Source organism: Talpa occidentalis, unplaced genomic scaffold (genome assembly GCF_014898055.3).
Source record: "Talpa occidentalis isolate TD23 unplaced genomic scaffold, MPIMG_talOcc4v2.1 talOcc4.5, whole genome shotgun sequence".
Classification (NCBI taxonomy): domain Eukaryota; kingdom Metazoa; phylum Chordata; class Mammalia; order Eulipotyphla; family Talpidae; genus Talpa; species Talpa occidentalis.
The window spans coordinates 122,355,229-122,372,612 of record NW_023604861.1 but is presented as its reverse complement, the minus strand read 5'-3'; the positions used below and the strand labels follow the sequence as shown (position 1 = coordinate 122,372,612).

General features: G+C 49.1%; 1 protein-coding gene across 1 annotated transcript in view; it reads right to left on the bottom strand.

The window, feature by feature from the left end:
- Positions 1 to 5,318, bottom strand: part of GALNT14 (polypeptide N-acetylgalactosaminyltransferase 14) — a 183,696-nt gene extending 178,378 nt beyond the window's left edge. The window contains exon 1 of the mRNA XM_054701225.1: positions 5,181 to 5,318. Within this exon, the coding sequence (XP_054557200.1) occupies positions 5,181 to 5,309 (129 nt within the window). The 5' untranslated portion in view covers positions 5,310 to 5,318. The remainder of the gene's footprint in view (positions 1 to 5,180) is intronic.
- Between the last annotated feature and the right edge of the window lie 12,066 nt (positions 5,319 to 17,384).

Below are 17,384 nucleotides of genomic sequence, written 5' to 3'. Positions count from 1 at the left end.
GAGTGGAAATGAACACTCTCGGATGATACAAACACATGTGCAACCTAGAAAGGGGCCAGACTCTAGACAGGCTGGGGAGGCCTGTGACAGGGACATTAATTTCTCCTCCTGCTGAGTCTTGCCCCTTTGTCTTTCCAGATTTGAGCAGGTATTGGCTGTGCTCAGCAAAGTTCCGAGACAGGGATTCCCAGTCTTTGTTTCCAAAAGCACCAGGCCACTTAAGGAATGAGGATTTATGGAAAGAGAGTCCATACTGAATAGAAGGGATTCCCCACACAGACCCCTGGGTCCTGGGATAGGGCCTCCAGCCTGGACCTCGGGGAGAGGACTAGCTGGGTTGGGATGTGGGAACAACCCAGGCAGGCCAAAAATGACGCAAATGTCAAAATCCCACCAGCCTGATAGGATGCGACAAGGGTATTTAAAAATACCTCAAAGATTTTTTAAAATAATGCTTGTTGATAACTAGAAAGCAAAGACAGATTTCTTGAATACTTGAGGTTCCAACCTGCTACATAGTGTCCCCCAACCTCTCACCAGTCCACCTCAGCCCCTCGCTTGCTGCGGGATGGCCCTGGAGTGGAAGGACACATGGAGCCTGGCAACAGCAGGCACACCAGTGAATGAACGCATGGACGCCAGGCTGGTGACGGGCTCCTGTGGTCATGCCAGAGTCAAAATGCCCTGGACAAAGTCCAGTCAGCACACACTGAGCATTAACAAATGCACAGGGTCACTCTCTAAAATTCCAGATTCTTTTTTTTAATGGGAGAAGCGATCTACTAAATGGGGGAAAAATAACAGTGTCATATACTTCAGGCATCTGAGGTATGCAAATACCACAGAATGACAAGCTCTTTTCTAATAGCCTTTGCTGTATTTCCAGCAGAGCACAAATACATTTACATGGGCCCGAGGCACTTTATTCAGGAGCCTTTATATTTCCAATACTTTCCTCAAAAAGTACCCTCAGGCCTCACATTCTTTTGCTTTTTCTGAGCCCTAAGCCCCTGGACTAAATTTAGTTTCTTGGAAATGAGAGTCAAATTTGCTAGTTTTTTTTTTTTTTAATTCTGTCAGTTATTGTATAATTCTCCAAATGGCAAACACATGATAGGGGAAAGAAGAAATGAAACATCTTCAGGTCCTTTTTAGTGGTAAAACATTTATCACTAAAATATAGTTGAATGAAGACATCAAACGTATTAGATGATTTTTCAATTAGGAATTAGAGCTTTGCTGAATTTGGGAGTAGGGAACCCAGTAAAAGAATCTAATCAACATTAAAAAGTCAAACATAAAGAAATCTTTACTTGAGCTATTAATAGAACCAACCCTTCTTGAAACCAAGAAAAAAAATCCAATTAATTTCCTTAAACTAGAAGCACAGTGCGTCTTCTCCACAGCACTGAAACTGTGGCCGGGCATAGGTTTTATTTTATTATCACCCCACTTTGGAGATTCCATCATGAGGTGAATGAGGACAGTTCCTAACACTCTGAGGGAAGGAGACAAGGAGCCAGAGACCAAAACTAGAACATGTAGCAGACCCCAGTTTGCTGTCTGGAATCAAAGAGTCAGGCAGTCGCCAGCCACCAGCCCGGACCACAGCCTCTCCTCTCCAACCCGCCACCATTCCCAACTTCTCAGGACATTTTTAGGGAGAGGGAGCCCACTGTTCTTGCTTTGGAAAATAATCTAACCCCCTGGATCACACTGGGAAGAATCCGCACAGGATGTAAACTTGCACAGGCGCAGACAGCGCTGGGACCTCTTGGTGTCCATACCTGAGCACACCCAGGAAACCCAGGATGCTGGAATCACCCAAAAACCACATTTTTTTAAATGTCCCATTCAAATTCCTACTGTGGAGAAAATAATCTCTGCCCTGGCAAATGATTCCTCAACCAGGAGTACTGCTGCCACCTGCAACCATTGGGTGCCAAACCCCAAGACACATCTACCTCCCCGGGGACTCTCCCCACCTGGGAGACTCAGCCCAGACAGAGAAGCATCCGCTGTCCCACTTGGCCTCTTCCAAAGGCAGAGAGAGAAAGTTTGCCTCTGAGGTGGCTCCCCCACAACTTACACCAATCCCCCTGGTCTTTTCCAAAGGCTCATCTAGGAGTGAGTCATGTAAGCACTGGAAAGTGGGTGGGGAGCACCCACTGCAAATATCTCTGACCTCACCCAGTTACCCACAAGTGCAACCCCCACAGCTGAGCGGCATGGAAGGCGCACACCGGTGGTCACTCAGAACCTCTGCTCCCCGAGCAGAAATAGCCACTTAGTAACAGCCTTGTTATCTTGGGCCAACTGTTTAATCTCATTATTCAATCTCATCTGCACAGAAGCATCAGCTGCCTTATGTGGTGGTTGTAGAGATTCAATGAGCTATCATATGTAAAATGGAGTTTGTGAATTTGTAAAATACTATACAAACGCCAGCCACTGTTATTTCACGTGAGCGCACACAGGCTGGCCAAGCTAGGCCGGTGAGGGACTTAAGAAGAACGAATCATCTGGCCATACTTACAGGGGGCCAAGCCAGCTACCAAAAAAATGAACAGACTGAGTATTCTTCCTCCAAATCCCTTTCATCGACAGGCAGCTTCAGACTCACACGGAGCACTTGTAAAGACACTGATTCTAGGGCAATCTATAGAATCATAATCTCTACCATAAGCCCCCAAATTCATATTTTGATTCTGACATGCAGTCAGGTGTGGGAGCCAAATGCCCTGCGGACAGGATGTACAAACCTTCTCTACAGATAAGTCACGGGAGGAAAATTGCCCTGGTGCCTAAAAGGAATCTCTCTTTGCCGCCTCCACCTCTCGCCTCGGATACATATAGACACTGAGATCCAGAGGGGTGCTCATCCACCAGACACTAAATGCACCCACAAACACCCACAGAAGTGTAGACACACAGTCATATACACGAGTGAAAAAGAGAAGGAGAAATATACTAACAAAAAAGAAGGATACCTAATAGGAAGAAATAGCAGGATGTGTAAAGCCTATAGAAACTATGGCTATAAAGAATACTGAAATGGAAGAAAGAAGGAATAAGATATTAAAGCAAAGAGCAAGAGGTCAGGACTTCCAGGATCCCGACTTGCACTGCCACTACCCCACATCACTCATTAGTTTGTAATTTGGCCTCAACCAGGAACTTATGAGACCACCCGCCACCCCCAAACTCCAGGTCCAGCCACAAAAGCAGAGACACAGAATACTCTTCACAACAGCCCCCAAGCCCAGTACAGGGCCTGGCGAACAGCCGCATTAGATAAATGTGGTTTCTGTACACACCAGGATGAGAGGAGGTAAGGAGCAAGAGCAAAATACACCAAGAAGGAAAGAGAGCTCTCATCCCAGATCCCTGGCGTAAACTGAGAATAAGTAAGCTCAGGTAATGAGGTTCAACGCAAAACAGAAAGAGTTCACGTCCCTGCAGGCATCATTAACTGTATCACAAGGAGCAAAAGCAGGGAAAAGAAGAAAGCTCCCAGATCTATGTGCAGGTCTGAACTGAGGGAGAAAATTGATCCGGTATGATGAAGGCTGTTTGAAGTCACCTGTCTGACCCTCATCACTTCCCAGATGAGTAGCTCCCAAGGCCCCTGAGCACCCACAGGTACTGCGCAACCCCTCTTCACCTCCCCAGCCTCATCACAGCCGTCAGTCAAACTTTACACTCAAACTATGCCAAACTCGAACAACGTGCTGTGTCATTCCTCTGTGCAGTTAACCTCTCCCTGGAATGCCCTCCCTACCTACTGGCAAACCTACTGATTATCCTTCTGAACTCAGTTCTGTTATGTCCTCCTCCTCCAGGAAGTCCCCCAGGCTCCCGTGACACTGGTGCATGAGTTCTCTTAGCCCTCAGCACTCTTCAAGCCTCTGGCCCACTGATGAGCAAAAGCCCCACCCCACCCCACCTACACCCAGAATAAGTTCTACACCTCTGTACCCACAGTAACTAGCACCTAGCACACTGCCAGGCACACGGCAGATCATCAACAAATGCTTGTGGAACTCAACTGAGCAAACTGGCCGGGTTCCGAACAGTAAGTGGCAAAGATGTAGTTAAAAGAGGACCTGAGAGAACCGGATATAGTGGAAGGATTCTGAATATCGAGGTCTGAGTTTTCATCAGAGAGACCTAAGGAAAGAAACCCAAGACTCTGAACCTGTTTCCTGAACTATGAAAAAAAGAATAACCCTCCACCGGTAGTGAAGCAGCACCCACTATGTACTGGCACACAGTAGGTCCTCAGTACCACATGTACTGGGAGACTCCTCCCTTCCCCCTGCCGTTTTCTACATTCTGCTTCTGACAATAAGCTTCTCCAGGAGCTTTCTCCCAGTCCCTGGAGCACTGCTCCGGATCCCATTCATAAACGCGGCCCCACCCCCAGCGCTCACTCTGGGTCCCACAGGGCCTGGTCTGTGGAGGAGAAAGAGCCTGAAGTGTGGGGGCCTGAATGAAAGTAACCCGGAGGCCCGCAGGGAGGCCCTTCTGGCTCAGTTCTGAGGAACTAAGTAGGCAGGAGTCGGAAACGCCACTTGGATTCTCATCTCCCCAACTCCCCGGCAATACCGAGGCGCCTGTCTTCACAGGCTCTTTAGCGGGGTTCAAGGCACAGGCAACTTCCAAGGCGGCTGAAGGGCTCGGGAGCAGTTACCAAGCCGGGGCGGAGCAGGCCGCGTGGGCCCCGGCAGCAGCCGCCCAGGAGGCTGCAGGGCGCTCGCCTGCGACGCACAGGCGCGCGCGGGCACCCCGGGCCTCCGGCCTCGCTCCGTGTGGCCTGGCGGCTGCGGGAAGCAGGTCAGCGCCGCGCCAGACTTCTCCAGCACCAGCCCGCCCCACCGCCCGCCCCCCGCCCCCGGGCGCCCCGCCCGCAGCGCCCCCTCCGCCGCGGGACCGGCGGGTGCCCAAGTTGGGAGCCCCGCTCAGCCCGCGAGCGCGCGCCCGGCGCCCACACCCACTTTCACACCGCGCGGGTCGGGGGCGCCCCCCGAGCTTCCTTCAAATCCCGAGACACCCCCCGCAGCCGCCGCCCGCGCCCCGCTACCCGCCCGCAGCGCGCAGACCCCGCCGGGCGCCCCCGGCGCCCGCACCCCGGCACGCGGCTGCGCGCCCCCCGCGCCCGCGCGCCGCAGCCCCCGCACCTTGGGGGTCTGCACTTCGGGCCCCGTCGGCACCTCCAACTTCTTCTTGGAGACCCAGAAGAACAGCATCACGGTGATCCACACCACCCCGAAGATCGGCAGCATCAGGCGGCGAGTCAGGCGCCGCATGGTCCCCTCCGCGAGTCCTCCGCGCGCCGCGCCGCCCCGGGGCACCCCCTGGCGGGCAGGCTCGGCGGGGCAGGAGCGCCGGTCGGGGGAGCCGGGCGCAGGGGCGGCGGGACCTGGCAAGGGGCTGCGCCCGCCCGGGAGGAGGCGAACAGGGGTGGGGGCGCGGGGCGCCAGGGGGCGCGCGGGGAGGGGCCGGGGGGCAGCCGGGCTGGACGTCCGCGCCGGCGGCAGGAGCGCGCGGGGCCGAGGGGCTCCCGGTGCCGCCACGCCGCCTCCAGCCCGCCGCCGCCGCGAGGGAAACTGGCTGAAGCGGCGAGGAGGGGCCAATCCGAGGCTGTGCGGGGCGCCCCGGGAGGAGCACGAGGGAAGCGGGAGCGGGGGGGAGCGCCGGGGAGGGGGGCCGATTCCGAGGGAGCCCGCGCGGGAGCGAGCGGGGCTGAGTGGGGGCGCTCCCGCCGCCCGCCGACCGGGGCGCACGCAGCTGCGTTCTGGGGCCGCTCGCGCGGGAGCCCTGGGCGCAGCTTCGCGGCTGGGGAGGGGCCGGGCCGGAGCTGTGCGTGGGGGAGGCCGCCCCCCCCCCGCCCCCCGGGCTGCTCGCGGGACCCAGGGCCAGCCCGCGCCGCGCTGAGCCGCGCCGGGGAGACTTTCCCGCTCGCCGCGGGGGCTGCACGTGGCGCTCGCGCCGGGTCCCGCCTGCAGTGCGCGGCCCTCAGGGAGAAGGCGCTGGGACTTGGGGCGCTGGGGGTGCTGCTGCCACACCGGGGTTCACCCCCCTGGTGGAGCAGGGCTGAGGTCGAGTTCAGCCAACTCCCGGGGTGTTTATTGCTTGCCTGCAGGTGCCTGGCAAGTTTATCTGCTTGGTGGATCGCTCGGCTGGTCTAAAATTAAAGAAATCCATTGATTAAGGCACAATTATCTCCCCCAAGGGTTTTCTCTCCCTGTAAGCCTCGCGGCTCTGTGCTAGCAAGAAAGGGCACCCAAAGTTGGGCTGGCCACAAAGGGGGTTGGAAAGTGAGCTTTGGCAGGGGAGATACTAGAGGAAGGAGGTTACCTTCCAAAAGCCGCTTTCCCCAAATGCCTTTGGAGTGTGCCTCCTCCTCCCGCTGCAGACTAAAGCTGCTTGGGTCTAGGGGCGGAGGAAATTCTGAATTGGATTATCAGCTCAGGGGAATAATAGCGCTATCCCTGGACTAGGGTCCCTGATCTGGCGCAGAACATTCTCTCATTACTTGTGAGAATCTCAGGCAAGTCCTTTTACCTGCCTCCATCCCCAAAATGGGGGCGACAGTACCTCCTCTGACTAGTAAGTGAATAGTTGTGGACGCTGATTGCAAGGCTCTGGTGGTCTCTGATCATTTGACCACTCAGAAAGGGGGAGTGAGGACTCCCCTGGGCAACCCAGTGGGAGCAAAACCAGCCATTTGAATGTAGGCAGCCTTAGTTGGAGGGATGTTTATCTCATCCAGTTGCTTGGAGAGAAGATAATGTCGTGCCAACTGCTGTAGCCACCATCCTTGCTTCTCTCCCCCCTGAGCCAGGCACAGGGGAAGCCCCCATATCTCACATCCTTCTGAAGGTGCTGCTGTACAAAAGGGATCCAAAATTCACTCTCTACTAAGGTGGTGCCCCAAGAAGTGAAGTGAGGCATGGTGGTGTCTGCTGAAAGCCCCATGTTTGTTGCCACAGGGCAAACCTCCCTCACAATTCCAAAGAGTTTTTGGACAGGCTTAGATAAGTTTTTAGTTGGGAACAGAGGTGGAAATCAAACCACCGAGAACACCTGGGCTCTCTTGCCAGCCCATCTCAAGATTCAGCTCTCACAGCACCCTGGGAATGGTTCAGGATTTGCCTTTGTCCTGAAAGGTTGCAGCAGGCCCCCCTACCCCCCACTTTGGCCAGGCCAGGGTCCGGGTAGATCACCGTGGTAAAGGGTGAAGGCAGCAGTGAGAGACTAGTCCCTGCAGTATCTGGAGCACCAGGCTCTCTTCCAGGAGCTCCCCCCAGACCTGCAGGTTTGGGCCCCGCAAAGCATGCTGCAGCAGTCTCTGCAGGGGACCCCCAGGCAAGCTGCTGAGAGGCTGTGGGCTCCAGGCAGGAGCTGCAGCACTGAGTCCATTGCTCAGCGCTTTGTGATGCTGCCTCTGAGTAACAGATGGCAGACAGTTACACAACACCACCGCCAAGCTTTCAAAATCGGTGCAGCACCAGGTCCTTCATGCTAACTGTTTGGGATGCAAGAAAACGGAGACCTTCAGTCTCCTGTGCAGGGCCAGGGACGCCTGGGAGAGCAGGGATTGCCTTCCAAGGGGCTTGCCTCAGAATCACTGTCCTCCACTCAAAATTGAGAAAATTCCCTGGGCCTTTGGAAGCTGTCAGGGGACTCCAGTTTCGCCAAGTAGCATTTCCCAATCCAGCCAAAAAGCATCTAGTAGTCTGATAGTAGCTGCCATTTGGATTGAAAGCATTTCAGGTGGGACTTTAAACAACGACATGTCGGGTGAGTCTCCATGCAGGGCTGAGCCTATCCAGGGGTCTCTCCCAGGACGCAGCCTATCCAGGGGTCTCCCATGCTCAGGCAGATGTTTAAAACTTTAATAACCTTAAGTAATGCAGAGCACAGTTGAGCCCAGTGGGGAATTAGCTGTGGTTGGCAATTAATCCAGGTTACTTTTTTCCCATCACAGCCAATAGGGGTAGGAAAACCTCCTAGGGTAAGATTTAACATGGCAGGAAATAAGAAAAATAGGTAAATTCTGAATTAGGTATATCCTGGTGTTCTAGGACAGACCCAACTCCCTGGTCATGATATTCTTGGGCCCGTTCATTTCTCTGGTCTCAGTTTCATCTTCTGTTGTGCCAGGTCCTCTCTAAGCCCCTTCCAGCTCACACTTATCAGGCACTAAGCTGCCTTGTCCCTGAATTAGGTCTCTTCTCACCACTCCTGTCACTGGCAAGTTCTGTGGGAGCTGTTCTCCCCTTGCAGCCGAAGGAAGACATTAGAGAGCAAATTGGGTATTGGAGCAGATGTGAGTCATTCATGTTAGTATAAAAACTATGGAATAAAACCCATTATTGCCCCGAAAAGCTGTGTAAAGCAGCATATGGAGCAAATGTAAGCTGGAAACAGGAGGAAGCTGTGAAGTCCAATGCATATGCTCTCCAGCGGCTTCTGCTGTGGGTTTCGCACTTTGCCTCTCATTTCCTTTCGCTGTCCGCCTGCACTTTGCCCAGCTCACTGCAGAGGACGATCTGCCTTTGTTCCTTTCAGATCCAAGTCCCACATCCTCCTCTCTGCCCACCGTGTGACATCAGTAAGAGTCTGCGAGCACGCGTGTGTGTGTGTGTGTGTGTGTATCTGCATGCTCAGATTTGACTGCCCAGCACGATGCCCTCTGTGCAGACCTAGTGAGATTTCACCCACAGAGACCCTGGCAGTTTTCTGTCAAGGTCTCTACTCATCATGGGCCACAGGGAAAGGCAACCAGGAGCCAGGCAGATTGCAGCCCAGCGCTGAGATGAAAGGCAGGCACACCGGCCCGGCACTGGCAGGGGTCCCGGCAGCAAAAGAAATTCAGAGATGTCTGTCTCGATTCCATAGATGCGAGTCTTTGGGCCGACCCTCACAGGCTGCTGTTAAGTTCTCCAACCATAAATAATACATCAACCCCTGTTTGCTCTTGCTCCTCTCCTCTTCCTTGCCACTGGAGAGCCTGTCAAAACCTCATGTCCTGCATCTCCTGAAAGGCTTTTTGTAAAGTGAGCGCTAGAATGGTTTAGGCTGCCTGGTGAATGAGCAGCTATTACCAAGCTTGCCTCCTCTCTCAGCCACACTGGTGCATCTTTGTCAAAAGAATAAAGAATAAAGCCAGCCGCTTTTCCTCTTATCTTTGACGAGGAGATGGGTGGCTTTATCCAAAGGATCTGAGAGTCACCTTTCTGGATCTTTCTCTATCCATTAAACAACTCCTTTCACGGTCCCAGTACTTTCAACCCCTCGTCACCCCCTACCACACCCCCCCCCCGCCTTTTTTTTAATGTGCCACTGTATAATTTGCTTCCTGGAAAGGGAGTTCTATCTTTGCATTTCAAAAGCCTGCTTCTTTCTTTCATTATTCGAAATGCCCCCAAACTTTCTTCGCTTCTCACCCAAATGCCAAGTGTAAAACTTACTATTGCTACAGTGATATGTCTTTTCTGGTTGTAAAAACAGGTTTGATCCTCAGTGGTTCCCTGCAATGAACTAGGCCATGGGTCCCCTATCCCCATAAAAATGGAAGTCCTAGCAGCATGAAGGGGTGATCTTATTAGTATAAAGAAAAGTAGAGGAAACTTCTTTACCCTGACATACCTAGAAGGACTCTAAAAAAGAGGGGAGCACAGGCAGAAGAAATGGAGGCACCTGAAGACAGATGTCCTTTACTCCCAGGTCCCAATCCCAGACAGTCATGTCTGACAGGCAACCTCATCATTAGCATAAGAGTCATTAGCACAGTCCTTGGTAAGTCTGGCTCTGAGGCATCAGTGGAAAGTGAAGCAGGTGGGAGAGCTCAGGTCCTAGAAGGAAAGAACTGTGTGAGGGCCTCCAGCTTGGCAGGAACTTCAATAGTGGGAGGAGCCAAGCAGGCCCAGGGATGGAAATGGAGTCAATCTGCTTCCCAGGACAACCTCCAGTGGCCAGTGGCAGAGTCTGTCAGCAAGTCTTCAGCGGATGTTGCCTGCTGAACAGAGGCACCACGTGCCCCATCCTGCTTGGGACAGCCCTGGATTAATCCCATTCTCCTTGCATAGTTGGTAATAGCAACCCCTACATTTTCAGGAAATCCCAATTTTAGACACTACATCTGAAGGCCATTCTAACAGGGCTTCCGGTGATGTTGCTCAAAGGAAGCTTGCTTTTCTCAGATAACCAGAACTGTGGGTCCTTGCTGGTAAAGTTGTTTTGTGCATGTGCTGAGTTTGGGAGAGTCTAGATGTTCAGGTGGGACTCTATCCTGAGTAAACAATATTCAAGGTATGAATGCAAAGAAGAGACAATGTGGATAGACTGAGCTAGCTTTAAATGGGAAACAATCCTATTACCCCACCAGTCAATGACTGAGCCTATCCACCCAACTGAAGGCATTTTACCCACCTGGCAGTTCACACATCCCAAGAAGGAGCAGGTTCCTGGAACAAGCATTTCTTCAGAGGACTTGGGTTTCTGACATTAGACTCTAATAACTGTTCCAATTGTCCCTTCCTCTCACAAACATACCTACATGGGTAGCGAAAAAAACATGAGCAAGGGAAAGGGGCCGAGTCAGGGCAGCCACCGCCTAGCACACAGGCAGCAAGGCTTGGTGTCCAGGACATGACAGGAGGACACTGTGGGTGACCCATTCAGGACTCAGCTCAAAGTGTTCATCGTTGAAACAGTTCCGCTTCTCAGTGGAAGCGGAAGTCCAGTTAACTCTAAGAAACCTCCTGGATTTTAACTGCTATTAACTAATTCACCCTGGGGAAAGCAAATGGGTTACTGCACAGGTCTACAGCCGGGATCCAACCCACTGCTGGCCAGTTTACAACCCCACTCTGCAGCCACACATTTTTCTTCCCCCAGTTCAACTGTATCTCCTTTACCTGCTTTACTGAAGTAACGTTGGTTTACAGCCCTGCCCATGATTCAGGGGTATAGGTTCACGCCTCCTCATGTTATGTTTTCACTCCACCATCAAAACACCTATAGTCCTTCATCCTAGGACAGTGGGTCGTCTTCCTCCTCTGTTCCTGTCCCTTCCTCCCTCCCTCTCAAGCAGCCTCAATTCTGCAGTCACTTTTCGGGTTTGTTCTGGTTTAGTTTTGTCAGTTCCTTTGTTGTTGTTTTTTTTTTTCCCCTCTATATTCCACATGGAAGTGAAACTGTTAGGGGGGAAAGGATGTCCTGAGCTAATCCCATACAGGCTTTGTGGACCCCACCCCCACTCCAGACCAAAGCCATCAGGACATTGGGAAAGACAAATCCCATCACCACCCAAGGGAAGGTGGCTGGAACCTGAGGGTGGGGTTAAGCAGCCAGGTTGGGTATAAAACCAGACACGTGGGCTTTGGGGGATTACCTTTTTGACTCTCCGCCAGCTCGCAGCGCCCAGCCAGCTCTGAGAGTGCCTTTGGGTTTCCAGTTGGGCGGATCAGGTAGGACGCATTAAAGACTTTATTTCCCTATTTTCTCCCTGAGTTGTACATTTCCTCATTTCCCTTTCCCTTGTAAATAAACCTTTTATTAACCTTTTGTGTGTGCCTGCAGTGAAGTATTAATAAGTCCCTTGTAAGCGCACGGGTGAGGACCCACAGCCAGGCACCCCGTTTTATATCGGGGCTGCTCCGTAACAAAACCATTCATATTTTGTTTTTTTCTGGATTATTTTGCTTAGCATAATCGCCTTCAGTTCCAGCCATGTTGCCACAAATGGCAAAACTTATCCTATTTTGGAAAAAGACTATTTATAATAAAGTGAAAATCAAAATCAACAAGCAGCTATAAACTAGAGACACACTAGGGGTGGGGGAAGAGAGAGGAGGGTCAAAATAAGGGGGGGTGGGAATTGCACGGGGAATATAACCAAGACGAAAATGCATACATTGTGCAAAAATGAAAAATGATATATAAAATATATAAAATAAAATTAGTCATTAAAAAAATAAAAAGGAATAAAAACTTATCCTGTTATATAGCTGAGTAGTATTCCACTGGGTACCGCATCTTAATCAACTAAACCAACTGCTCTGTTGATGGGTATTTAGGTTGTTTCCATAATTTGGCTTGACTTATAAATAGTGCTGCAATGAACAGAGAAGTGCATATGTCCCTTTGAATTAGTATTTTAGTATTCTTCAAATAGATAGCTCGAAGTAGAATTGCTGGATCATATGGTGGGTCTATTTTTAATATTTTGAGAAATGTCCATACGGTTTTCCATAGGGGCTGAACCAGTCTACGTTCCTACCAGCGGTGTACAAGGAATTCTTTTTCTCTACACCCTCCCAAACATTAGCCATAATGTTTTAATAGGCATGGAGATTTCCTCTGCACTATCATTCTACTAGCGTAAGAACAGAATCTGCCTGGCTAGGATACAGGAGAAATAGTGGATCAGACTCTATTCAGGTCAGAAGGGGCCTTGGAGATCATCTAGTTCAATGTTCCTCATTTTTTCACTGAGGAAAGTGGAGCCAGAGAAGCTACATGATCCACCTGCAGCAAGACAGCTAGCTCGTGAGTAGAGCTAGGGTTAGAATGGATCTGCCCTCCCCAGGTTTAATAGACCAAGTGAAACAGGGAGCTGAGATGTTTCGGGTAAGTTTCCAGGTGATCAGCAAAACAAGCAATACGTTGTGAGCACAGACTCTGGGCAGTTTGCTGTGAGGAATACAAATAAGTATAGGTCTGATTCCAGCTCTTCAGGAAAGCGTAAGCTGGTGATGAAGATGCAGGCTTGAGTGTTACAAGGTCCAGTCTCACCTCTCGGCTGCATTCCTGCTGAGGACTGACATGAGTCCCAGAAAGAGGCCATCTTCGTCCGCTTGAAAGATAGCCACACTGCCACAGGAGAGTCATTTTTGTAGCCATCCTCTGCACCTGTCTTGAGTCTCCCTCTCTAAGTGCTGTACAAACATTAATTAAACATAGATTATTTGAAAAGTGCTATTAGCATTTGAACTCAACTGGGCTGCATCGGATGGTGATCAGCCCCCTGTCGGCAAAATACTATGTTCTTTTTTTTTTTTTTAAATAAAAACACCTTCCCTTTTGCAGTTTCTGCCTATGCAGACAATTTATTTTGCCCATCCCCTGGCTATTTCACCTTTTGTGTCATCATTTTCATGAGACAAGTGAAAATAATATTTCTCTTGTGCTCCAAAGAGCCAAATCCCTTTTTCTGGCTTGATCTGAAGAAGGCGGGTTTGAGTGGTAATGGAAAGAAGCTGATGTACAGTCTAAGCACAAATCCTCAGGGAGAAATAATGCATCTCTTTGAAAAAAAAAAAAACAGCTTATACTTATGAGGTAGGAGATTTTCAATTTATAAAGGTTTCCCATTTCCTTCGATTGCCAGGATAACTGCATCCCAGAAAGGTTACCTTCTCGCTTGGATCTGGAATGTAGATTCGCAAGAGATGAGTGATAAGCATCCCTCTCCTTCCCAGCACCGCTGCCCCAGGGATTTTGAAGCAGTGCAGATCAAAGGGTTAAAATCCATTACCCAGAGAGATGGCAGAGTCCTTTCAGTGATTTCTTCCCCCATCACCGCTCTCAAGCCTGAATTTCAAATTGATTTCCTTAATAACTATTAAAGATCTTTTTAATTAAACCAGGCATCCTCTTCCTTGGCAAACTTTTCTTGATGACATCTCTGGTTAATTAAAGGTTTAAGCTGCAACAACGTATTACATAAGAACAGGGGAAGCTGCTTTCTGGAGCCCTGCTGTAGGGCCCTGCAGCCACCCCCTGCAGCTGCCCCCTGCAATCCCCAGGGCTGCCCCCAAAGGCTGTTTCTGTCTTCCTGTATGTCCAAAGCTGTGAAGGCCCAGAAAATGTTAATAATAAAGCTCGTTGGGTGAGGGGTGAGTGGTTAATTTTTCTGTTTCCTGAGGTTCAATTTCTCCTTTCAGGCTTGCAGGCTAAGTGTTCATCAAGTGGTTTTCATTAAAAGCATCATTCATTGTGATCATAATTCACTAATGCTGACAAAACATTTTTACCTTTTCATCTAAAACTCCTGAGGTAGTTGATACATTTGGTATAGAGAGAACAACGAATAAAGGCCTCTTTTCACCCATCAATAAAGTGCAGCTACCTCTACAATAAATGTAGCGGTTTCTCACAAGAAAGGAAAAAAAAAATCGAATCTGTATTTGCAATTGTAAATTACCCTGGGCCATTCCCCTTTCTCTTGGTTCAGTTTTTCATTTTTCCAAACATTTAAAAATGGTAGAACAGGGTAAGGTGTATAGGATGTTATTAAGGTATAGCACTTACATAGTTCTTAATTTGGGAATTAAATCTGACTTTGACCTTGTGGCCATCTTGGTCTAAAACAAAGAACTTCAAACCTAGATGGAGAATAGGATTACCTCTGACAGCTGTGAAATCAGATGTCTGTGTCTCACCCTAAGCTTGTTGAAATTCAACGTGGGGTGAGTATGTGTGTGGTGGGGGAGGGGGGAGGGAGTGTTTCTAGGTACCCAAGTTTGAGAACCACTGGTCTAATCAATATCTCCAACTTGAATTAGTGTCACTTCTAGACCTGGCTGGAAATACGAACAGTAGTCTATTATTTTAATATGCTGTATTATCGACAACTCATATAGGCAAGGGGAAATAGAACCTCAAAAGTATTGCTGAGTAAAAGTGGTTCCAATTCTGACAAGCTACCAAGGAGGGCGTTAAGAAGAGTTCTCCACTCACACTTTGTCATTGGTCACTGGCTTACAGATCCACAGCAAGGGTTCTCAAACCACAGAGAATTAGAAACATCTAGAGAACTTGTCTGACTATTCGTTATAAAGAATTCAAACATACATGAAGATAGAAAGACAGTCACACATGTAATATGCCTCTCACCTAGATTCAAACATTGTAAACATATTACCTTATGTGTATGCACACATACATGCATCTATAATTGCTGGATCATTAAAAAGTAAATTACAGACATTGTGATAGACAACACCTAAACAACTGTAAATAACCAAGAAAAACATATTCCCCAAAATTAATGACATGTTCATCATCACCCCAACACCATTACCACAACTGAATTAAGAATAATCTTCTACAATTATATAACATTCAGTCTATAATCAAATTCCTTGAGAACTTCAAAAGATAAACCAAAACAAAAAAGCAAAGCTTCCTAGCTAGACTCCCAAAAACATTCATTCAGGTAGGTGATGATTGGGCTTTGAGAAATTCTACTACAGATGACTAAGCAATTAAGAATGCTTGTCTTTACAATATTTGGAGGATGATCACTTGTATTTGAAGGTTGCTTGGTGATTTGCATCACACTTGGCAGTCATAATTTCCTCTGTTGCTCTTAGTGGTGCTACTCTAAGATAGACAGGGGTGACGGAGCATCTGGAACCAAGAATCGTTGTGACCTGCCCTGGCCTGGAAGGCAGAGCAGAGTGGCCACTTGAATTCCAATTCTGGTGTAATGGATGGAGCACCGAGATGGGAGTTTGAAATCAAAAATCCTGGCTCTCTCTTCTTCTAACTCTGCCTACATGACTTGAGACATTGGACCAAATTTCTCTGGTCTTTGATGTCTTCACTTGTAAAGTGAAGAATTAAACTGATGGTCTCGAAGATCCTTTCTGCTTCAAGTATTCTCCTAGTCAATGTGTTTCTGACTCTTCCTCCAAAACTCTTTATCTCCATTTAGTTCCATAGCAAATTTATACAGGGGTTAATTGAGGCATAGGGAAATACCCACTAATACGATATTGTTGAGAAAGAGATGAATTTGATAAGTATCTGCCCATCTGCTACAGCCAAATATGACCAGGTACCTTAAGCTCAAGGAAGGAGGTGAGCAAACACTGAGAACCTCCTCCAGTGAATCAGGTGGGACGGGGGATATGTGAAGACTTCCTTCCTTCCACCCAAGCTGGAAGGCAGCCCTCTGGAGAGCAGCTGCAGCCTACAACCCAGTGCTAAGCCTTTGCCTGTGGTGCTGACCACCCTAATGCTGCATGTGTTCAAGAAAAAGGCAAATCTCAACAGAAAGGCAGGGGACCATGTCCTCTCCCCTTCGTCCTATAAAAGAAAACTGAAAAAATCTAAGAGTACATTCCTGGCAAAGTCCAAAGCTTCTAAACATAAAGGGTAAGTTCAACTACAGACCCCCCTCACATTATCTGAGCGACCCCAGCTTCCCTATCCTTCTGGGCCAACAAGGAGTCTGTCTCCTTAGATCTTTGCCAAATTCACTGACCTTCCCCAGAACGGGCCCATGGCAGAGCTGACAGGTGAGGGCCAGAGCTATTTAAAATTCTTCATTTGGGGGACACTTTAATTTTGTATGTATTGTGTGAATTTTTTACAACCAGAACATATTCATGCTTGGCTTGTGTAATTAAAAATAAATAATTAAAATCTTTGATGGCTGGTGGATTTTTCCTTCTGGACTCTCAAAGACAAAGAGCTCTCAGGGTGTAGCAAACGGCTGTGAGGTTTTCACTGTTATGTTTTATGCATGGGAAGCTGTGTGTGTGTGTGTGTGTGTGTGTGTGTATGTGTGTGGTATATAGGGGGCTGTGATGTGTGGATGTGTGTGTGTAGTATGTGTGGGGGACTATGGTATGTGTGTGGTGCGTACGTATGGTGTGTGTGTATGGAGTATGTGGGGAGCTATATGGTATGTATCTATGTGTATGGTATGTAAGGAGTGTATGTGTATGTGTGGTATGTGTGTGTGATGTGTGATGTGTGGTGTGTGTGGTATGTGTATAGTATGTGAGGGCCTGTGGGGTGTGTGTGTGTGTGTGTGTGTGTGTGTGTGTTAGGGGTAGGAAGGTATGGATTACCATTTACAGGAATTGAATGAAAATGGCCAACTGATATTAACAATAATAATGTTCAAGCACTTAGATATATACCAAGTCTATGTGAGGAGTTGACATGTCAACTCAAGCTAGATAACTGTGGTGGAGCCTGAACCAGCAGCGGAAGGTGGGAGAGAAAGGTGTGGAATAAAGAACCAACTCCTCTAATTCTCTCCTGACTCTCTCTCTCTCTCTTGGCCACTCCTGGCCACTTTCAGAACATCCTCTCTTTTCTACCTTCTCTGCTGCCAGCTCTATCCAGTTAAGAGGAGTGGCCTCATAGCCTCACTCACCAAGCCCCTGCCAGCTACTCCTCCTTCAAAACTCCTTTTCCTTCATCAGGAAGCGAATCGCCACAGCAGGCTGTCCTAAGGGAAGAACTTGCCAGTGGTCAAGGGGTGATCCGAGACCAAAGGTCCAGCAGCCTCACGGGGGTCGGGGGGTTGTAGATAAAGCTGATAGCCTTCTGTGCCCGAAGGAGTCACACAT